Source organism: Podarcis cretensis (genome assembly GCF_951804945.1).
Source record: "Podarcis cretensis genome assembly, chromosome: 3".
Lineage (NCBI taxonomy): Eukaryota > Metazoa > Chordata > Lepidosauria > Squamata > Lacertidae > Podarcis > Podarcis cretensis.
This window is the reverse complement of record NC_137172.1, coordinates 99238541-99262505: the sequence shown is the minus strand read 5'-3', so window position 1 is coordinate 99262505 and position 23965 is coordinate 99238541. Positions and strand designations below refer to the sequence as shown.

The following is a 23965-nucleotide window of genomic DNA, read 5'->3' as shown; positions in this document are numbered from 1 at the left end:
TGCATCTTGGCCAACACAACCCAGCTGTATTTCTAAGGTGCTATGCCTCCTAATGTCATTTGTACATCACCCCAGGGTGCTACACAATGACACCTGGTCTAAAAGTACAATCACTCAATCACTCACTCACTCACTCACTCACTCACTCACTCATTCAATCAATCAATCAATCTCCTCTTCCAACCTAGCTCATAGCTGTCAACGTTTTCCTATTTTAAAGGGAAATCCCCTTATTCCGAATAGGATTCCTCGCAAGAAAAGGGAAAAGTTGACAGCTATGACCTAGATGGAAGTGATGCTACTGGGACTCGGTGGGATGGAAAGCACTTTGCCTGTTTGAAAATAGTCTGTCATGAATGGTGGACCCTGAAATTTCTGGTTGGTGGAGAAGGAGGGAGGTGGAAGCAAATCTGAAAAGCCAGGCACACTTGCCTGCCATGTTGCCAGTAATCAGCCTCAGTAATTTAGCAAGTAGGCACTATTTAAGTGCAGTAATTTTGGGGTGGGGTGGGGTGGCTGACTATGGTTGGGAAAACCTCTAAACACATCTACCTTTACATTATTTGCTGGGGTCTTTTTTTCCCTGCAGAGGCAGTTGCATCTATTGTTAGAATCAAGTATTGTTTATTCAGTTTATGAGTTCTTTCTCCCACAAAAGTCTCCGAGTGACCTAGAAGTGTTGGCTAATATTGGAAGGAAGATACTACACCTCAGTCTTTTAAAGTCTCCCTTGCCTTAACCCCTGCCAGTCCCCCCTTGGAGGCAGACAAAGCTGAACATACAAAACAAGAACTCAGGAGGCAGATGCTTTATTAGGGAAGGTGCAAAGTTTCTGTATTTACAGGGGGAGTATAGTGCTGAGGGTTTTTTGTTTAACAGAGACTAAATCATTGGTCTAGTTAGCCTTCACAAAGAACCCATTCTTGGCAACAACATCAGCTAAATATAACCCTATGTTCCCCCCCCCCCCATTGTTTAATGCTCTAAGATTCTGAAAAATTGTCTCTCTATCTCTCTTCTCCCTGCCCCACCCCCGTCTAAATTTAAATGGCATTTAAAATGACATTTCCCACTTGAAATCGTTATTTTCTTCATATGTAGATTTATGCATATTTAAAACTTAATATAGACAAAAATGTATTTAATTTTACTGGCAACTCTAATAAAAAGATAACAGCTGGAAATCCCGAAGAATCACTGGATCAAAAAGCACACCTTTTCAAGGGGAGCCGAGTACAAATGATCTACCATTAACTGCCCACCATCTGTCTGGCCTGAGATTCAGTTGATTTGCCTCATTTAGTCCACCACCGACACCATACCGATAGCACCTCAATCCGAATCTCTGGACAACCTCTCTTGGTAGATGTTCCATAGATGTTTAAGCACACAAAGAACAGAAAGGAACATTGCAGCACCTCACATAATGAATTGCATGAGGTGAAGAAACATTCTCCTAGAACCACCTTCTAGGGTGAGTGTGACATATAAGACAAGAATCACCAAATTCCTTCCAATTTCCAACCTAGCCAGTACAAACAAAAATATAAAAAATACACAAAATAAAAATACAAAAATCGGGCAATCTACTGCAAAAGAAGCTTACCGAGCACGGAAACTAATGAATGTGGTATTCAGTCATTTGATGTTATTAAGGCAATCCGAGCTACTACTATTTGCACTTTGTATTGCTTGGACACGTTTTGTGTATGTGTGTGATATACTCACAGAATTGTAATAATCTTTTCAAGCTTCTTCCTATCTTCTTGAAGTCTCAAAAGGGTTTTAAAAAGGAATGTACATAAAATAAAGCACAATTTAGATATTGAATACAATTCAACTCTCCCCTTTTATTATTTTTACTCCTCCCCCTTCCACCCACAAGATTTGGTGAACTGTTTGCCTTACACATTCACATCCTATCAGCTTTGGTTGGAGGATAATAATTTTATGGGTGTTCCACTGTCAAAAAGATAATCCAAAAGTGAAGGCTTCCCACCATGGTTTTGATGATCCTGCGCTGTTCTGAAGGGTCCTTACCTCCACCACACCACACCCCAAAGCATATTTTCAGGCAGTCCCAATAATTCCCTTTTTGTGAGTTGAATTCCACACATGAGATTTTGGATCCAACCCAGTTTCTCTTCATTCTACCCATGGTAGATACTGCAAAACAACAACAACTAGTCAAGAGTGTTGTAACTTGAGCTACTTGGGCTAAGATGTTTCAGCTAAGGGCTCACAGCCAATAATTGAAGCTTGATAGCACACCCATTTGTTTTCTACTACTAACATTTCCTTTTAATAGATTTTTGAAATTAATCTGTAGCTTCTTCTTTGACAAAGTGAAGAGGTTTATTATCTTTTACATCTCTTTTCCAATGTTTTCCAAGAAGACATCGGAAAATGAATGTAATAATGAGAAGAAGAAAACCCCCAGTCTCTCTGGTAGTATCACAATACTTATTAGTACAATCCTCACAAAAGCCATAGTCTTTTATCATCAATATTCACACTTCTGTTTAAAGAGATGAGCTTGTTCCAGTAAATATATGGCATTATTTCACTGATTCTATGCTGAACAGGACCTAAATCTCTGGGTTTTTGGTTGCTTCTCATACTGATTCCAACATATTCTGACTGTGAATAATTCACTTGCATCCAGAAAGAAAAGAAGCAATTCCTAATTTATATTTGAATATAAATCAGGAGTCTATATTCTTCACCACAACTACTGTCCTTGATTTTTTAAAAAATATAGTACTGTTGCCATGGTTGCAATATAGCAGAATATTCAGTTTACTATCTAGTGGCAGTGTGCAATACAGTCTGCTTTACTCAAGTGGCCTGAGTGACATCTAAGGGCTGCTTCATGTTACACTTTAGCTCCACAGAAAGCACACACTCACACACATGCTTTCTGTGTAGGCAGGAAACAGGGGTGACATGAAATAGGCTTTAGATGTCACTAGGAAGCAAATTACATGTTCTGCTGGATTATTGCAGTGCATAGATTTCATAAAACTGCCATTTAACCTGTGTAATTTGATAAAACTTGCTCAGTCTCTACTTGTATAGTAAAGCCATGCATGTTGGACTGCCATTATACAACCATACTAAAGGTAAAGGTACCCCTGCCCATACGGGCCAGTCTTGACAGACTCTGGGGTTGTGCGCCCATCTCACTTAAGAGGCCAGGGGCCAGCGCTGTCCGGAGACACTTCCGGGTCACGTGGCCAGCGTGACATCGCTGCTCTGGCGAGCCAGAGCCGCACACGGAAACGCCGTTTACCTTCCCGCTGGTAAGCGGTCCCTATTTATCTACTTGCACCCGGAGGTGCTTTCGAACTGCTAGGTTGGCAGGCGCTGGGACCGAGCAGCGGGAGCGCACCCTGCCGCAGGGATTCGAACCGCCGACCTTCCGATCGGCAAGCCCTAGGCGCTGAGGCTTTAACCCACAGCGCCACCTGCGTCCCATAAGAAAAGGTTAATGCAGTGAAATGATTTATAGGTGTGGTTTTAACCATCAGATATCTGGTTAGGATTACAGAAACACATCCAGTATATACCATACGAAGTATATAGTTACATGCACAATTTTTTATTTAAAAAATGAACTAGTTTCCCAAAGAACGGAATTTGGGACACTGGAGGACATGAGTGTTAAAGATAGATACTGAATAAAAACAAGTGAAGGGATATGAATCATGACAAAAAGGAAGGAATAAATCGAAGGTTATTCATGACCACTCACCAATCACTGAACAGACGCCTTCTGATTTTTGTCCTTCACTGGACAATGACCACCATTTCCTTTGAAATTTAGCTTATCAACCAAAGTAAAAAAAAAAAAAGAGATTCACACTTTCAATTTTGGTACTGTACCCTATGCCTGAGCGGAAAACCCAGAGAGCGACCCAGTTTTTACAATCTGGAGATTACCAGCAGCAAGGTAAATCACACCCACATTCCACTTGCAGGTAGTTGCAGATTGCAAGTTTAAACTGCAAGGGTAAAAAGGTACCACGGACTCACCACGCCATGTTTTAAATATCCTTTTGGCCCATGATGTGCACCTTAAGTGCTTTCACAGATTTCACAGGTTGTACATTGACAATAAAGGTGTTGTTGTTGTTGTTGTTGTTGTTGTTGTTGTTTCTTCTTTCTGTATACATCTGGGCTGCCATATCGTGATCATGGAGACAAAGACAGAGAGACCCACATATGTTGCTACTACTAGTAATTGCTTAAGCATGAGAAATGCATTCTGGGATATGACTAGTAGTTTCCCATGGGGCATAAAGACAGTTATATAAGAGGAAGGCTGAATGAGGGCAGCGGAGTAGAATAGGATACAGGTTTTCCCAAACACAAGCCAACTCGGTAGCAATACAGTGGACACTTTTTTTCCTAGACCCCTTACTTAAAACTATAACATGGAAAGCTTTCGGACATCTTTCTCACTCTCGCACTTCTGTGTAGAAGCATTCTAATCCAAGAACGGCCATTTCTCTTATGGTACCCCAGTGTGTAGATATGGCAGAGACTTGGAGGAAACTTCCCTTGACTTCATGTTACCTACACAGTCTCTCTCAGGGCAAACTGTTATATGCCATACCTCTTCTTTAGGGCCAGACTCTGAAATATGCATGCAAACCAATGTTGTAATATCAATAAATATCCTAAAAGATAAAAGATCTACAGACTTCATCTCTGGGAAATGCAAAAGGTATGTTGGTCTATTATTTTAGTATCTGATGAGCTGCAAAAGTACTAAGCTTTATTTCTTCAAAACCTTATAAACCAGATGCATGACGATTATGGACCCCAGTACATCTTTACAAAGGCATAAAACAGTTCATGGACTTCCTGAAATTAAGCGGCTTGCATATTTGCAGTGAAAAGTAAATACAATAATATATTTTGTGTATTTTCAAGTACTGCATAAAGAACCACAGCTGTTATTTAGTTAACAAAGGCTGGCCTGCCCTTCACAACGCAGCAGTCAATGCCTGACTCCAGATCACACTGGGGAATCCTTCCTTCCTGATCAGACTAAAAAAGATTAATTGCCTTGAAAAAGTTTACATAAGTGCATGTAAATGAGCAGAGGAAAGGCATGTGTTGCATGGTAAACATCTCCAGCAAAGCACAACTGATTCAATCTCTGTGAGAAAAGGCAAAAACAAATTGGTTTTATTGTTGTTATTTAATTTCATTTTCTGCCGTTGCCATTTATTTGATATGTCAGTCACGTATGCATTGGGCAGGGCAGGGCAAACTCGAAAGCCTTCCAAGCTCACACTACCAACTGGAGGCAAAAAAATCTATCAGCAGACATTTTGGAAGCACACATACCACAAGGATGATCTTGTGCAGATTGTCAAGCATTCCCTGGCACTGATTAATGTGAAAATCAATGTGGGCTTTCCCACAGGAGTAAGGGAAGCAGGATAAGGCTCATCACTCTTAATCACAGTAAATGGCTTTCTAGATCCTGAGATAACATTTGGAAAGTTAGGCATTATTTTCTGGTCCTCTCTTGTTTTTCAGATGAGAATGAACAAATGAAATAAAAGGAAGATTCAATATAATACGGCACAGCAGAATTAATCCTATAACCAGACAAGTGGGGGTGGGGGCAAAGGGAACGAGTTCTGGTCTCCAGGTGAAGTCGTTCAGCTCATATAATGACTCTGCTGGATTAAACCCACTACTTCGGAGGTGGCTTGCCTGTGGCCTTCCATATGTTGGACTACAAATCCCATCAGTCTGAACCAACATGCCCAATAGTCATGAACAACGGCAGCAACATCCAGTAGCATCTGGAGGGCCACAGGCTAGCCACTCCTGGCTTATATAACACAGAAAGTTTGGAGATGTTATTTCCTTCCAAGAAAGGGAAGATGTGCCCCGTAAAAGCGTAGAGACCCGCAAAGTGCTGCAGAGGATAGTACTGAAACACGTTCTCTGTAAGCTGATGCTTTAACATTATCTAAGGCTGCTTTGTATATAAATAAATGGATTCTCCACTTGGAAATACAATACAGAAAGCTATTTAGCTGTGGATTTGTCTGAAGTATAACTACAGGTTATGAATCATAATGCTGCATGAATCTACAGGAGGTACAGTATTGATGGGTATTTTGAATCCATCCTGTATTTTTCTCCCTCTGCGCAGAATTTTAATCATGCAGAAAAAGAGGACCAACCCTTTTAGGATGTTAAAATCATAATGCTACTTGAGAATTTATATTCTAAGAAGCAAACACCTTAAGTTCTTTCTGCCATCCTTCCTCCAGTGTCCTTTCCTTACTCTCCAGGAATAGGAAGAAACAGACCTGGGCTGGCAATATGAGAGCAACAGAGACTGTTATGTGGGTCATGCAATGAAGGAGGCAGTTCCTTGTCCCCTAAGACATGCAGCTGCCCAAAGGCGAAATTCTGACCTCAAATAGATCTAAATCTCACTGACAGCTCAAGGCAGAACCAGAGATTTGTTTCTCAGCTATGGCAACAATTTTTGCTTGATTTGTAACACAGAATTAGTTAATTTTATCAGCTGGCTTAGACCAGCCAAATTTCTTTCCAGAATTCCATTTAGGCTCACAACGCAGTTCACTAAATTAACAAGGGCACTGAAAAAAATCTACAAGTGCTGAGAATAATATTGTGGAATAAAAACCCCATATATGTTCCAGTTTTATTTCAGTGAGCTTTTGGAGGTCACCATCTTTTAAAGTACTGCTGCTGCCTTTTCAGTTGAGATTGTCAAAAATAAACAATAGGTTTGTTAATGCAAGGAAAAGAATGAGCAAGATCCAGATCCACAGCCCCAAGAACCTGGCAAACTATTTTTTGGGCTGATTATTGCATTGGTTCTTAAAGAGAAAACATTTTCTAGGTTTGGGGTAATCCACACGGCTGTCTCATCATTTGGTTGGGCCTGATTATAACCTTTGGATTATCTTAATCTATTGGCCATGTAACCAGAGTGATCAAATGTGAGAGAGAAACAGGGCTCCTATATCTTAAATAATTCCAAATATGGGATTAGAGTAGGATCACCATATCATTTCACAACAATGGAGAGGGCAGAAAATCTTCAGCGGCAGAAAGTTGGTATTTCAGCTGTTTCAAAGGAGCAGAATCTCTGTGGTGTGCCACATTACAAGGAAATTTTCATAAATCCTGTGGAAATGTGTAAGTTGCAGAATCATACACATAACTCAGAAGAAAGAACAGGACAGACACCCATTTTTTCTGTCTTAGAATATTTCACAGTACTAGCTAGGGAGATACAGCAACTACTTATATTCTCCTGCATATGGCTATTTCACTTCCAAAGAACAAAATAGAAACAGTGGCTGAGAAAACATATGAGAAGCAATAATTCCCTCTAACATACACTTAATAAAGCTAAGAAGTGTTATTTTGCTTGCTGAGAAGTGTTTTAATTAATGTCTACTGTGCAAATTGTCAACCATATCAGCAGCAACAGCTTTCTTTAAAAAATATATATATCCTTGGAATTGTATACTTCCCTCAAAACACACAGATTTACATCTATGGCTTTCTGTGCAGCAAGGACATTCCATAGCCATCAAGAGAGAAGAGTTAATTTGATTTTATAACCTACAAGATTTTAAAAATGATTTAAGGATCATGTTTGCTGGTGGGCTAAAAGCTATGTCTTTCTGAAAGCACTGGAAACATTTCCTTCTTCTAATTCCTATTGGTGTGTTGTCTGACCCTGTCCTGATAGAACATAACTGCTCTCTTTAGCCCGCTGACATCAGCAGAGTCTGTGTGATCAATCACAGCTGACGGTCTCATGAGATTGAAACAGCCAGAGTAGCTAAGGGTGCTGAGATGTTGTCTGTGAGCAATAATTTTGAAGAGCCTGGTGCCTCATTTCTGAAACCACAATATACCACGAGGAAAGAGAGTGTAGGGTCTCTTTCCCTGCTGTTGTGCTGATTTATATAATACTGTATTTCCTTTTCAGGAAACCTGCATTTAGTTTTCTATACACAATGTACGTAAGGTGTATACTTCCAAAGCGCCGGATTCCTTTAGCGGAATACATTGAGGGGGGAAATCAGGAAAATGGAAAGGAGGAAGGAAGGAAATCAGGAAAAGGAAGGAAGGAAGGAAGGAAGGAAGCAAGGAAGGAAGGAAGGAAGGAAGGAATAAGTTTAACAACAAGAAAGAGCAGGAGAGTCTGAGAGGAGTAGTGGGAGAAAGGTGAAGGAATAATTCAATGACAGAAATACAGAAATATATTAATACTACTAACATTTTTTTTTAAAAAAAATCCTACTTTAAAAAATAGTGTATATGGTCAGTGACTAATATAAACCTGCCATCTTTGTGGTACGTCCGCAGCCACCTCTATATGTATACCTGGAGTACTGTGTCGAGTTCTGGGTACCACAATTTTATAAGGATATTGACAAGCTGGAATGTGTGCAGAAGAGGGAAACAAAGATGATCAAAGGTCTGGAAACCAAGCCTTATGAGGAATGGTTGAAGGAGCTGGGTATTTTTAGGCTGGAAAAGAGGAGGCTGAGAGGAGATATGACAGCCATTTTCAAATATCTTTTCAGTTTTATCTTTTTATACTTGTATAATATATTGTTGTAACATGGCCTAGATTAAGCATGAATAAGAAATCTTATAAATAAATATAAATAACGAATACATTTTCTGCTACTTATTTATTTTTCATTTTATTTCTAAAAAAAATTATATACCACTATTCATAAAAACTATCAGTTTATAATAGTTATACATCTCTGCAATCGAGCTGGGATATAACCTACACCTAAGTTGTCCAGGGCTTTACAAATCAACACAAGGACCTTGGCTTGGTAACAGCTGGGCAGCCAGTCCATATGTTGTGACAATGATGTCAACATGCTGTTGGCCAGGGGCCCCCAAGCTTCAAGACCACCTTTCTATCTCCATGTGCCTAAGCTTAGAGCATCATGATAACGATATGGAACTGTTAGTATAGACTTTTTCCGTCAGAGTACCTAAGAGTTCTCATATAAGACCTTCCCTCTTGAAGGACAGATTTAATCTCAGATACAGCTCACCATGAATGTCTTCAATTGCTCTTGCAAGCTGTAACAGTAGAATGGGTGCACTTATATCATAGTCTCAGCAGTTATTTAGAAAGGAGCTCAACTTATACCAGAACTTCCACTGAAAGAATAAGCCATCAGAACTTTTTTTTCCAAAAACACACACACACCAAAAAAAACACACAAGAAAAATCACTACCAACATAAGCTTGATAATCAGGAGCCAATGATTAACTCAAGTAAGCCAATAATAATAATAATAATAATAATAATAATAATAATAATACATTATTCATATAACACCCATCTGACTGGGTTGTCTCAGCCACTCTGAGCAGCTTCCAATAAATTATAAAACCATAGTAATACATCAAACATTAAAAACTTCCCTATACAGAGCTGCCTTCAGATGTCTTCTAAAAGTCAGATAGTTGTTTATTTTGTTGACATCTGACATGAGGACTTTCCACAGGGTCAGCACGACTACCAAGAAGGCCCTCTGCCTGATACCCTGTAGCCTCATTCTTGCAATGACGGAACCACCAGAAGGCATTAACCAACTTCACAACATTCATAATATTTGCCTTAATGTACAAGTCAAGAAACTGAGTAAGCAAAGCTACATACTGGATAGAATGGTAGGCTGTGACAGATCTGGTGCTATTTAATATATTTGAATCAGTCAGTAGCAGTTAAGACTGTCTATACATTATATGTTTTCAGAATAAGAGCTTATGCTGTATATTATATCCACAAAGAAATTCAGTGTCACAGCAATAAAATATCTACTATTAAGAGGTAACAGGGGCAACTAATAGCCTTGGAAGACTATTTCCTGAAGAAATTCAGTTTGTCGTGTCCTACAAAGGAGTCATGGAAAGAATGAAGCAGAAGCTCCAGTTCTGTAGGATGCAAACTTGGACCATTCTGAGAGCAAGTCATATAAATATTTCAGCAGTGACTCATCTGAGCCAGAGGCATCCTCTTATGAGTCATCTAGTCTGTCCCTTGGAGTCACTGCAAAACTGATGTCTAAGCCCATGATTTGCTAGGTTTGTAAATAGACCATATATCCCATGGGGCCACCTGACCTCTCAAACATTTTTTGTTCATACGTACATCCCTTCTTGTTGAAATACATCATGTGAAAGCCAGATATATAGTCTTTAGATTCAAACAACAAGGTCCAAAAAAGATATCAGGAATTGTTCCTCTCTAGCAGCTTGTTAAGAAGCACTGCTGTAGGCATGAATTTCCTTCCTTAACTTTGCCATTGTATGTTCAAGTGTGCAGCAATCATGATACTGTGTGACGGAAGGGCTTTAGTATATTTCAGATAGATATACACTTCTAAGATTAATTGGAAATGAGACCCCTCTACAGAATGTCTAACTAGCACAAATGCTCAGCATTATAACAGTACTGGAATGACCACATGCATATTCAGTCCTTCAAATCTTCAGAACAGTCTTCACTATTCTGGTGCCTTCCAGATATTTTGGACTACAGTTCCTAGCAGTCCCACTCAGCACATGCTGACTGGTACTGACAGATCCTCTGGCCTAGACTGATGGGAGTTGAAGTCCAAAACATCTAGGCACCTGGTTGGTGTAGGCTGAAGAAGACACACCTGATGGGATTTGAATCATTATGAAATGGAAAATAAAAGAGTTTTAACAACGTTGATTGAAACGTGCATCCATTGGGAAGCACATCCATGGTGACACCTGCTTTCTATTGGGAGTAAACCTATGAAGTTTTGCACAACATTTGGCCTTCTATGAATATTCTATCAAACTCACAGATTAAAAAAAAAATATTGTGTATTTTAGTTGAGTATATTTATATTTTTTTCGTCATTGGTTTTATACCCATTAACTGTTTAGAAAGCACCTTGGCAATTAAGTGGCTAATAACAACAATAATAATAATAGTCAACACATGCCTTTAAATTGCTGATGCAACCCTATAAAGCTCCCCTCCTCCTGGCCACACAGCTGAGTCAACTCTTTCACCCTAGTTCCCACCTTCCAGGCTCCAGAATGCATAAGATTGGGACTGGAGGCACTGGAATGAGTTTTTGATGAACCATAAGTGGCACGTCCACTTTTCCATAATCCTTTATTCCATTAATGGTCTACATTAATCCATGGTTTAAATTATCCTCTTGACGCACTTTGCAGCCAAAGATAACCAGGATAAACTGAGTTTGAAACCAATTACTTCTTCCAATCAAATACTTGCCACCTACAATATATAACTGGTTTCATAGTTGTAAAAATGTTACTTCATTGCAATGCACTATCTTCCTCTCTAAATAGTGAGTAGAAATATTCACTAACACTGCAACCCACAGCAACACAAACCATACTCCATTGTGCACAAGAAAAATTCAGACACCCAAGAGCTATTATTGGAAGTCTCCATTTCCAGTAAGAGAAGGTACAAATGAACAGCAACACAAATGTTTTGCACTTAGAACAGAATGAAGAAGAAAGAAAAGAAGTGAGTCAAGAATATTGGTCTATATAGTTTAAATTCAACTGAAATTGAAAGAATTTACTTCCAAGCAAGTGAGCTAAGAATCAGGGTGATAGGTGGATAGATGGAAATCTTTTTACATTACTGGATTCATTTTTCCAATATTATGTTTACCAATGTTTGTTTTTCTCTTTGGGGCAAAGGTTCATTTTAGAACAATATACAACAGCTAAACTCAGGTATGTTTAGCTACTCTTAAAAATGGAAAATGTTGTTTGGAAAACATTATAAAGTAGAGCTAGTATTTCAGAATTAACACAAATGCTTATCTGTATTGAAAGGCTTGAAAGTATTTTGACAAACATTCTGAAAAATTATTGAGATTGTAAACAAATGGTCAACTCATTCTACTTATTTTTATTTTCTGGGAGATTTAAAGTACTAAATCGTGGGAAATAAATTAGAAAAGAATTCCCCAAAGAAAGCTTCTTCTTTTTTTAATAATCCACCACACACAAGCACAAACACTAAGAGCTGCCTCTGTTGGTCAAAATATAGCTTTTCATTTCCATCCATGTTTATGTCATATTCTAACTGGAGCAGCAAGAGTTCTCAACAGATTCATTATTTGTTGGTAGAATATAAAAAGAACCCTATAACTCTCAGTTAGTTCGCCACTGCAGAGCAATGTCATTAAAAAAGCAAAAAAAACCACCTAAGACCACATATACCAATGAAAGATTACAGAACCTGAATAGTTTCTAAAGGAACAGTGGGTAATATTAGTTACCTTTGGTATACAAAACTAAGAAAATTTATTGCTCATGAATGAGAATTCCAAGCTGTCATAGGAGCTTTCATATACACCAAGTTCCACAAACCACGGGAACATAGCAAGCTCTAAATGCATAGCAAAGTCCATAGGGGGCTTTGTTGGATTCAGGCAAATTCTGAATCCTGAGCTGAAGCAGGATGCTATGGCGGGACCTGGGGCTTTTCAGAGGCAAAGTGGACCCGTACAAAGCAGCACAAGTGAAAGCAGGCCCCTCTGAAGCAATTAAGTGCTCCAGATGTTTAAAAGACACTGAAGACAAGTATCTACTAGAAGGAAAATAGTAAAGGCCTCTTGAGCTTACCATATATGAAATGAAGCAGCTTGGACCAGTGTTGAGCATTCTCTGAAGCACTGAATTGGGGTCCAAACCAAATGTTATGGTCAGTGCACATAAGTAAAGATACATATCAAAAGATCCATGTATTTGAGTGGGCAGTCCATCTGCGCACAACTATCTGCATCACAATGTATATGGGATCCAGTGGTGGGGGTGAGAATTAGGTTAAGCTCAGATAGTACTTAGATTCTGTTTATTTTAATGATATTATTATTATTATTATTATTATTATTATTAAAAACAGCATCTTTTCTGGATTGCATTTCAGATGTGAAACTGCATTGATTAAAAACAGAAGGAATAGAAATGTCATTCTATTTGCTTTTAAAAAATTGCTCTCAAGTCTTTTTGATTTAAAACACTTGCATTTTCTTTGTAGGTGCCACATCCTCTTATTAATATGTACAAGGATAGATGGAATAATTAAGATGCATGTGTTTAATTAAGATGCTTAATTAATAATTAAGAAATCCAACTGGTGCATGTGTGCTTATGGAGGGGCTTTTGATCTAGGCATCTCTTATTGGAGCCTGCCATGCTACCTTCCACCCTGTTCTGTAGGGTCCTGTAACTCCATGAAGCTTGATTTCCAGCAGTGAAACTATTTCCCTGGGTCAAAATCCAAGTTTATAGTTTATAGTCTATTACACAATATATATTTGCTGTCCCAAAATGTAACATTCTGTAGATGGTTTGCAATAAACAAATATAAAGATACAAAAGAAAACTATACAACCAAAATCAACATGAATACAATGAGGGTGAGAAAACTCCTCACAAGTCCAAAGATGTAAAAACTGAGTGGGGCAGACTACATGAGTTATTTTTTTAAAGCCTGGGGAGCACCCTGGAAAAATATAAATATGCACCATAAACACAAGCTTCCAAGTTCATTTGTGTGTTATCTTCACACATTTCTATATTTAGGTTGTTGAGTGATTTGTTCTCCTGACACCTCATGAAAATTGCAGATCTGTCTATAGCCTGAGATTTCCCTTAAAGAGAAGGTAATACAAAATTTCACTACTGCTGAGTATATAGAGAAAGACAGCCGGGTTTATTTCCACAGTGATTTTCTTCTGCTGCTATTACTCACATTTTGAAATAAATCTCTAAATCTGAATATATGTTTGGATGATTAGATCATAGGCAAATGCCATTTTGTATCTAGGTAATGCTGAGAACAATAAATGTATTCTCTAATTTAGTAGTGCATGGATTTTTTATAGCATGAATTGCCATTTTAAAAGCACATGCAACACAATGCAACTTAACTGTGTCTTAGAAGTTGCCAAACACCAAACAGATAATATAATGTGGTTGGGAAAAGCAAGCATGGAAAAGGCACATCAGGAAATGGTCCAACAATCTCAATAATATATGGGTTAATTGTACCTGAAATCGTTTAGCAGGATAATTGTTCTTTGGTCCAGACTCTGTTCTCCAAGTCTATCAAATCCACTGGGTTGGATTCACCAATTTTCCTTCAAATTCATTTTCTAAAAGATAAAATAAATTAAAATAAATTCCTCTGTAACAGAATAAAAAGAAAACAAAGAAAAGTTATTTTATCATAAATTAGTATGCAACCAGACAGATTGGGCCGGATCCAAAGAACCACAAGTGTTTTGGAAATAGCTGCTATCACTCATAAATGCTTCTACTAGTAAGAGAATTCATGCCCAACTATAGCAGGTAGCCTCTACTGAAGTGCTCAAGCTGTGTCTTCTGCAAGCTGAAGAACACCTTTGGATTTCTTTACTTGTGCTATGCCCTAACATGTAGTCAAAAACAGTCCTCCATGAACAGACCTCAATACCTTCTTATTTTATCCTTAGAAAAGCCACATTTATAGATGAAGTGTCTGCAAACAACGTACTGGGATAGATTTATATATCTGTTCCATTATTCAAGCTCTCCCCAGCACTTAAGTCTGAATAGGCTGATGTTCTGGCACCACAGTCCTGTTGATTTCAATAAAACTTTCTGCCAAGTAGGTATATACGTTGGATGGCAAGCTAAGGCTATTTTTCTGCCTTTCTACAAGAGAGTCACCTATAGCAAATATAAACTTAAAATCTTAAACTCAAAAATTATGATGCAACTGATGTTCACTGTCACAAATTTATCTTCACACTGGAGGGAAATTTGGAAGAGAAATGAAGATGCTGTCCCACCATGAACATCAGGGGGTTTCAGTGAGCAACATATGCCTGACATGCCTTCCTCAGAAAACCTTGTCAATGTCAGGTCAGGGGAGTTGTGTGGAATGTAGGCCAAGTTAAAAAGAAACTTAAACTTTCAAGATTACCCTTTTGGATTTACAAAGAGAGGCAGCTGCAAGTAGCATCACAGTACAGAAATGATGAATTCCACCTTTCAGATGAAGATAAAAGCTTTTTGCTGTACACATCTGAACCCTATAGCACTTTTTCTGCATGCAGGAAAACACACGTCTTTGCCGGGACGATACTTCCACAACCTCAGAGGGGTATATTTAAGAGATTTTGGAGGCTCTGGCAGATCTGGAAGGCTCATGTGAACAAAAAAGATTTCATGAGCTGGAATTATCTGCGGTAACTGAGCTGTACAGATTTGCTTAGTTTCAAGTCTCTCTTCATATGCATTTGTCTTGTACAAATAAGTTTGGCTTTATTGCACACATACATGTATATCTTTACTCCTTTTTCAGCACCAGCCAAAGACCCTTTCTTATTTTCCAACTATTAAATATTTTAGTACTTTCTGGAAATGTTGTATGGGTGTTATTATTTTGCTCCAGGTTTTATTCATTTTTGAATTTTATTTTCTCACTTTCTTATGTTTCTATAATGTATGCGTGTTTTCTTTTTCACTTACCAGATGAACTAGACAACTTTTGCTCTTGGGTGGTATATAACTGGGAAGGGCAGGGGATACATATGAATTAAAATACTGAAATACAATAACAGAAAGGTTCATCAGATGTTCTCACTGTTATTATCTATTATTAATTTGGCTTGCTTCATGCATGCGCTAAGCATAGGTTGAAGAATCCTGATCCTGGTTAGGATCTTACCTCCAAAATATGTGGAATCATGCACTCTCTCTCTCTCTCTCTCTCTCACACACACACACACACACACACACACAGAGAGAGAGAGAGAGAGAGAGAGAGAGAGAGAGAGATACTGTTGTGAGAATATCTCTTACAGCAATATGCACCTATGTTCAGCTCTGTACATAAATGATGTGCACTTTATAACAGCATTTTTCATACTTATTAGTAGCTTGTTCAATTCTAGGAGTAACGAAGGGCCTCATTTGGCCCCAATAACAGCAGTCTAATCTTCATACTTCCAGGGAAACCATCTTGGTCCACCTTAACATGGAACCTTTGTAAGATGCAAGATTATTGTGGATAGTAAAAAGGCCAGACTCCCTTCACTACAGAATCACCCTCCATATTTTCCTGTAGTTGCCCCTTCCAGGGGAAGGGGAGCGAAGTGTCTTTCAGGTAAGCTTTCCATCCATTCCTAAGCTTCTTTACCAAGGATTCCCCTGCAAACTTCTGCTCAATGTAAAATGTACTTTTTAGATAGGTATGATATAAAATTTGATGCTATTACACTGGGACTGGGATTAATGACTACAATATTAACTTTGTTTTCTTTTTTTCTAAAGGCAGGTCATAATGAAATTCTGCTGAAGATTTCAGAGCATGCAGTAGCATTAACAATCCCAGGCACCTGTGAAAAGGGCTTGGGAAACCTGGAACAGGTGATCCTTTAAAGGTTTTGTTTCTAGTGTACAGCCCTGAATTCAAAGATACTAATTAAAACATGGTATACGACACCAATAAGAGAAGACGTGTTAATGCGGCTGCAGTGGAAAATGAAGGGACCCTTAGGGGTTCATCAGGTTGTTTATTATCAGCTAATTCAGCATCACCATAAATCTTCTAAAAGAAACTATACTAGACTTCTTATATATTACCTCTCACATCTAAGAGTGTATGAATTGGGACTGAAGATGAAAACAGTTTCACTGTTCAACAGCTTGCATTTAAGGTTATCATAAGACTATAAAAATACTAAGCATATAAGAATACAGTAACAAGTATGATTTAACAGATTTCTAAGGCGGCTATATAAACAGACATGAGTACGTATGTACAAACTTCGTCTTCATAAATTCAAAGACGCTATTGGAACGTTTGGTGGCAAAATTGTTCTTTAAGTTTTTGCCTCATCTACACAATCTGTGGTTCACATGGAAGAGTCTTTTCGGTTGCAATAATGGAACTAAACCACTTGCAATCTGCCAAAACTCCAGTTTTCACTTTGCGTTTGTATAAATTGCAAAGGAGGTATGTTTCATGAAAGCAAATCAGCAGAATGAAATAGGTTATAGATTTTCAGTCTACAGGATTAATAATGAACCTTATTAATTGTTGCATATTAGTTTAACAGCAACCAGATTTACCACATCTCAGGAGCTTTTCAGCAAATGCTGACTCTTTACTTTCCTCCAGCAAAACTCTCCCTGACCTCAGTTATGCCAGAACTGGTTCAATATTGGTGCTTTTGATCGGCATGCTGAAAACAAGGGTGTTTCACACAACTTCAATTATAAATTTATGAAGCTGTATGTGTGCCACAGTAAATATGCTACAGAAACTCTGTGAAACTGTTTGGATGCCCTTCATTTCTGTAAACTTGTTTACACAATAAATGCATGTTTATCATGGAAAAACTTCTGATTAAGTGTTAAGTTTACACTGTGAATTAATTTCCTTTACTGTGGTTCCTCTGCTTCAGCACCAAGGCTAGCGACTGTAACTATAGCAGTGGAAGGCAACCCCCCTATGACATGCATTATTCATCACCACTGACAACTTGAGCAGAAAGCAGACAACTCAACTTTGACTTCTGCAGCAAAATTTAACATATGACTTTTCTCTCAATTGCTGCCGCTCAAGCATAAACATGTACAGTGTGTTTTCAGAACACCTCCTCCCTTTAAATTAGGACAAAATATTTGACTAGTTCTGCAGCAGAAAAGTTTCCGAGCAGAATAGGGCCACAGGATTCAAGAAGCTGGAATGTAGTTACAAATGAAACACATCATACTTATTTTAAGATTGCGGGGCGGGGGGGGGACTGTTATTGTGGTTAACCAAACTTTAACCTAATTCGGTCTTTATAAAATAAATCGAAATTGTATACAATTTCATTTTTGTTTGTTGTTGCTCTTTTGTTTTGTTTTGTTTTCTACATGGGTACTATTTCCTTCTTTTTGTGTCTTCTCGTACTCTGTACACTTGTAATTATGTACTTTTTATTTTTCAATAAAGAATCTAAAATAAAATAAAATCCTTCATTTTATTCCTTGATTTTCATATTGAGGGAACTATTGTAAATGCCTAACAGATCTCCAGGGAACTAAGAATGTGCCATCCATCTGGATATGAAACTACTGTTAATATAGGTTCTCACAAAACTAAGGCATTGGTGGTGTTTAGCTGATATGTACACCTACCAATGTATTTTCCAAAATACCAATGTATTTGTCCCAAAAATCTGAATGAAATTGCGTGTGAGGATAAAGAACTTAATCAATTTCTCAGAAAGGTCAAAGTGGGATACAAAATATAACATAAATTTCAGGATCAAGAGTGAAGGGAAGCAGTCAATTGGCTGAAGTGAACTATTACGACAGCCCATTCCTTTCTTCTTTGAAAGTTCAAAAACAATAGTCATAACTTGGAAGCCGAACACCTTGACTCCCAAACAAATTGGCTCCCAAATGATCGAAACCTGAGTGTGTTCCAGTTTCTGAATGGTTTTTGGAAGCCAAACATCCGGCGTGGCCTCCAGTGGATGCAGGATGCTCCTGCAGCCAATCGGAAGCTCCACTTTGATTTTTGAACAGTTCCGGGAGTCAAACAGACTCCAGGAACGCTTTCTGTTTGAAAACCAAGGTACCACTGTATTAGAATTGGCTCTTCCTTCTCTCAAAGGACAAAGAAAGGAATGCTAAATATCATGCTTTTCATCCCGCCTATCCTGTGCTTTTTTTCAGGATGAGTTCATGAATGAATTCATGGAATATCCAGGGAGGCTCACTGAGTACAAACCTTGCCATTGTTCTGGCACCAGGCAAATCTGTTTCTGTTTTCCCAGGCATCTGGGCAGCACCATTTATATGACTGTGCTGTTAAATTTGTTTTTAATATGCAGTTTTATTACTGTATTTTCAACTTTGTTGTAAAAGGTTTCAGAAGCCTTTTAGTAAGAAATGATATATAAACCTAACCTAGTCCAGCCTAACCATATACACACCATTTAAGTCATTTTTTCCTTTAAATGTTTCATTGTGTCTATTAGGAAGTGTTTTCAAAGGAAAAAGAGGATGCTTCTGAATGCCTGTTGCTGGGAAGTGAGTAAACTGCTGTTGCTTACATTGGCTTTTCAAAGGCATCTGTCTGGTCTGTCACTGTGAGAACAAGATGCTGGACACAATGGTCTCTTGGTCTGATCCAGCAGAGCTTTTCTTATGTCCCTAAGCTGCACAGTGTTTGAATCTTCAAACACATCTGCTATAAAATGGCTCTATTAAGTTTCCTTGCTCCTGGATAAAGTTAGAAAACAGTTTAAAACTGGTAGAAAGTTTCTGTAGTACTGTTACCTTTTCCAGCATCTAGTTCTGTAGGCCTCTTGGTCTGATGATTATGTACCAATAAGATATGTTTGTTTAAAAAAACACCTTGTATTGGCAGTTCCTGTTTTGACTTCTGTCACCCGTTTTATTTCCCATAAAACAGCGGGGAGGGGATTCTCCTAATGTGCAATCTTATACATGTCTAATCAACGAGGCTTACTCCCAGTTATATGGGTACAGAATTGCAAACTTAATGTTAATAAAGGTCATGTGTTTCTCCTGAAGGGAAAGAAATGTCAAATGCATGAGAATTTCAAGTGAGGTATTCATGTCACTTAGTACGTTGATTACATGTATACCTAACATCTCTCTCTTTAAACATGTTGTTCATATTCAATGGCCATTTGGGATTGTTTTTTATAGTTATTTTTCACTTGCAGGCTGACTTAATTATTATTGTGATGAAATGTGCTACCGTTAGGGGGGCCACTAGGGGCGCATTGGAAGATGGCCGACAATACCAGCTCTCCGACCCACACGGGGTAATTAAGAGGCTGTTATGGGAGTAGGCAGCCTCCCTTGTTGCCCCAAGGAAATGGGGAACACTGCCCTTGCCTGCTGTGCCCATAAATCACCCCCTAATTCAAAAGAAGGGCGTGAGGGCCCTAGGCAGAATGCCCCCGTGTGGACATCGGCTCTCCTGGACGCTGTCTCTGATCGCGCACTAGTTGCAGCAATTCGGAATAATTAATTACAAAAGAAGCAAATGCACATATTTCAAGTGAAGAAGGGGAGTGAAGTCTGCTAATTTAAGTGACCTCTGTGAAAGAAGACGACGGGCTGGAGAAACAGGAATATTTTACGATGAAGATACACCAAAGGCGGGGTATGTTGACAACGGGGCTGAATGGGGGGGAAACCTTTTTTACTTTCCTTCTATGTGATTTACAAGAACCCCTCCTCATTAGAACCGTCGGTTGAACTGACCCAAGCAGGATGATTAAGGTCTGTGTGGAGATAAACTTTAACCAAAAGTATGCTTTATGGAGACCGAGAAGCAATAAGAGCTTTTGGGAAGAAGAACGGATTTGTTTTCAGACTGCATTCCTAGTGAATCTCCTCAGAGGTTTTGAGAAAGGAGGCAGATTGGTGAAGATTAATGACGCTAAGACTGTTTTGATGTATGGAAGTGATGTTATATGGAAAACGTCTGGATATGGCTACTGGATAAAAAAAATATATCCACACAGGATTACAAACTGTTCTAACCAGCTTGCGGAGACTATCAGAGGTCACAAAGAGAAAGGAAAAATATATGAAAATAACAACAAGAGATGTGGAAAAATAATAAGAAAGGACTGGATAGTACTGTGAACATCATAAGGTTAGATTTGTGGACATTAAAACAGCAGTAAGAAGTAAGAAGTTGATTGGATCCCTTCGGAACTTGAAATATGGGTACCCCCAACAAAAATTTAAAATTTGGCTGTGTAATTTGGAATTTATGTAATTTGGTTTGATTTGATGTGATTGGTCGGTTAATAAAAATTATTCTTAAAAACAAAAACAAAAAAGAAATGTGCTACCGTTTCCAACATACAGATTAAAGAACCAATGTATAATTTATACTTCCATTCACATAAGATTTGCATTTGTGAGCAAAAATTCAGTATGACGCTTTATATATGTGCAATTAACTGATGGTAAATCAGTGTCTGCTCTGCTAGCTCTGATGTTTGAGCTAGCTGATTGCTCTGCCAGCACAAAAACCAACCACACAACAAATATTGTCATAGTTCAAACCAAAAGTAATTTCAGGTTCATGTTCTCTCTCTCTCTCTCTCTCTCTCTCTCTCTCTCTCTCTCTCTCTCTCTGGGCACAAAATTAATTTATCAAATTTCACTGCTATAGAAAACCATAACAATACTTTCAGGTTGCTTTTCAATCTGCTTTGCCAGAACCATCCTGGCTGATCTCTGTGTGACTGGGGAAACACTGTTGGGATGAGGATCTGTAATCCTTTACTCCCAGCAGAGTCAAGCTCCCTTAACAGTTCCCCAATAACTCTTCCTGTCATTATAACTAAAGAGTGAAGAGGTCACTTCCAGGGCTTTTATTTTTCAGACAGAACTCATGGGAACTCAGTTCCAGCACCTCTCAGGTGGGCACCATTGCCATTATAAGAGAACAAGGGAGAGTGAGTTCTGGCACCTCTTTTTCTATAAAACTAGCACTGGTTACTTCTAGGAGGCCATATGAAAATGACTTTCATGAGCTTGATGTAGTATCTTTCAAACCTGAAGAGGCATGCTTCAACTCTGCTGTACATTTCAGTTGCCATACATGTTGAGTTCCAGTTGTAACTATAAATAAATCTATTTTTGCAGTTAATCTACATCTCAGTTTATGTAAAAGGCAACATCAATAAGCCATAGAGGAGAGATTCTGTAACGAGAAGAATTAAAGGCAAGAACCTTTTCCTTAAAAAAAAAAAAAGGAATACTCAGCGTTGATTGTTTTTTTTAAAATGTATAGCTCGTATACATTTTATGCTTCAACCACTATGGGGTTCCCTGACGGGATTACATGACTCTTTTCCTTTAAAGTTATGAGAACCCAGCTATAAAAAAGGTGCAACCACACTAATCTGCTAACATAGACATGAGGACTGAGAAACTTCAGATTGGATGGGAACAACAGACCACACAATCTTGGTGGGACTCGTTTATTTATTTCCATACTCCACTATACTATAATCCTGTGTTATATATAAGAAATAGGCCATTCTTATGAAATAGTGGTATGCTTCTACCCAAATGAGATACACACCGCTAGGGTGTATCTGGGTGGGGCAACATTCCTATACGTCTTGTGGCAATCTTGCGTCTTCTTCTGCTGGGAGTTTCTCCCCAGGTTCTCAGGTGTCCACAGAAAGTCTGCAGAGTGTCTCAAATATTCTTCTTTTTCTGAACCTCTGCACCAGCAATTCCCCCCAACCCAATCTACGTTGCAGTGGAAGTTTTGAACATGCAGGTTAGCGTTCTATATCTGCAATTTTACAGGTTGATCACACTATGATATGCACTTCCAGCACTAATTGTGTGTCCTCACTGTACAAAGTCCACAAAGAGCAAAAGCTTAACTTGCAGGCTTTCTCTCCACCTATACAGTGAGCTAGGAGAAGCATCTCTGCTGCAGCCCAGTGGTGAAACTGACAAGTTTCCCCCCAACCCAGCAGGGTGTACAAAAACAAAAACAAAATCTCTTCGTTGCAGAAATGAAACTGGGAAGGAGTTTCAAACTCCTTTCAAATGTCACTCTGTACTGCAGGAACTTCTAAAAAATTCCTGTAAAGGGGTGGGGAGTGGGGTTCAGTTGTACTCCTTTAGCTCACAGCTTTTGCGTACTGTTTTCTGAATTAGCAAAAGATGTATATTTAACCACTCCTAACATTCTACTTTGATCAGCATGTGTAAAAATATGGACTGCTGGTATTTTTTTCATCTAACCAGCATGTGCAAAAGTCTGCACATCCAGATAATTCTTTTCACTGACGGAAATTAAATTGGACAGAACGGGGCAAAAGAAAGACCCAGGATATTTGTCTACTACAGTGGAACCACAAAATCAAAATGAGAAACTGAACGTTGCAGATTGTTGCAGCATTTCTAGCATTGTCACCACAAAGTGGCACATCATTCTTTTATTTTAGTTTTTAGTTTTACCTCCCTCCCATTCAATATAAAGAGGCACAATAAATTCTCGCATTTGGAATGTGGAAAAAGAGAAGAACTTGGGAACACTAACAAAACTTTGCTGCCCCCCCACCACACCTCCAGTTTTCTCTGTCTATTGAGAACAGATTCTACCTTTCTTTTTCAGAATTCGCATATCCTGTAAGGTGAGAGGATTGTACAGCGTAGCAAGATGCAAGTGGCGAAAAGATTTGTAACTGGTTATTTGTTCTGCCTAAGGAATATCTCCTCACAGCTTCACTCATTCATCTCAAAGTCTGGCCTGGTGGCAGCAGAACTCATTGATGATATATCAGCACATTTGATTGCCCAGGTACTGAGTACAACCAAAACAACACTGCAAAGTTATAGAGGGTGGGATGGGCAGAAGGAAGATTGGCTAGTTGTGCTTGGCTGACAGAAACTCATAAACAACTTCACAGGAACCTTGCAGTATTGGGGAAATTCTGTTGCATGAAGAACTTGAGAACTAAACAGTATCCTTGACAGAGAAATGGAAAGTTGTTTGAAAGCACTCTGTCGCGCTCTCCAGCTCTGAGAAAGGTCCTTTGAGTTCCACCACCATCTTTCTGTTTTTCTGCATTCCTGAATCCCAAACATCTGTTAAAAAGTGGATGTAGAAGAAAATCTCCCATAGAATATGAGATATAAAGCTTTTAATTTACAATGGACAAAACACCAAAGGACCACTCCTAAACCATGCTTAATGAGCATGCATACAATATACTTTCAACACAAACAACTGATAAAATGCACAGGAACGCTCTTGGTGTAGACATTTATAAAGAACACATCCCTATGTTATCAAGAGATTCAAATGCACAT

The 23965-nt window shown here is 38.6% G+C and overlaps 1 protein-coding gene across 17 annotated transcripts in view; it reads right to left on the bottom strand.

The window, feature by feature from the left end:
* The window catches only part of MYT1L (myelin transcription factor 1 like), a 289214-nt gene that overhangs the window by 174471 nt on the left and 90778 nt on the right, over window positions 1–23965 (bottom strand). For 14 of the 17 annotated variants that reach the window (XM_079969677.1, XM_079969675.1, XM_079969665.1 and 11 more), the window contains exons 2-3: window positions 14138–14241; window positions 12707–12756 (exon numbers count right to left, since the gene is read on the bottom strand). In XM_079969677.1, the coding sequence (XP_079825803.1) occupies window positions 12707–12745 (39 nt within the window). In that variant the 5' untranslated portion in view covers window positions 12746–12756; window positions 14138–14241. Of the gene's footprint in view, window positions 1–12706; window positions 12757–14137; window positions 14242–15601; window positions 15620–23965 lie in introns of those variants that run through there. The other 3 variants (XM_079969679.1, XM_079969672.1, XM_079969676.1) reach the window with 2 other exon arrangements.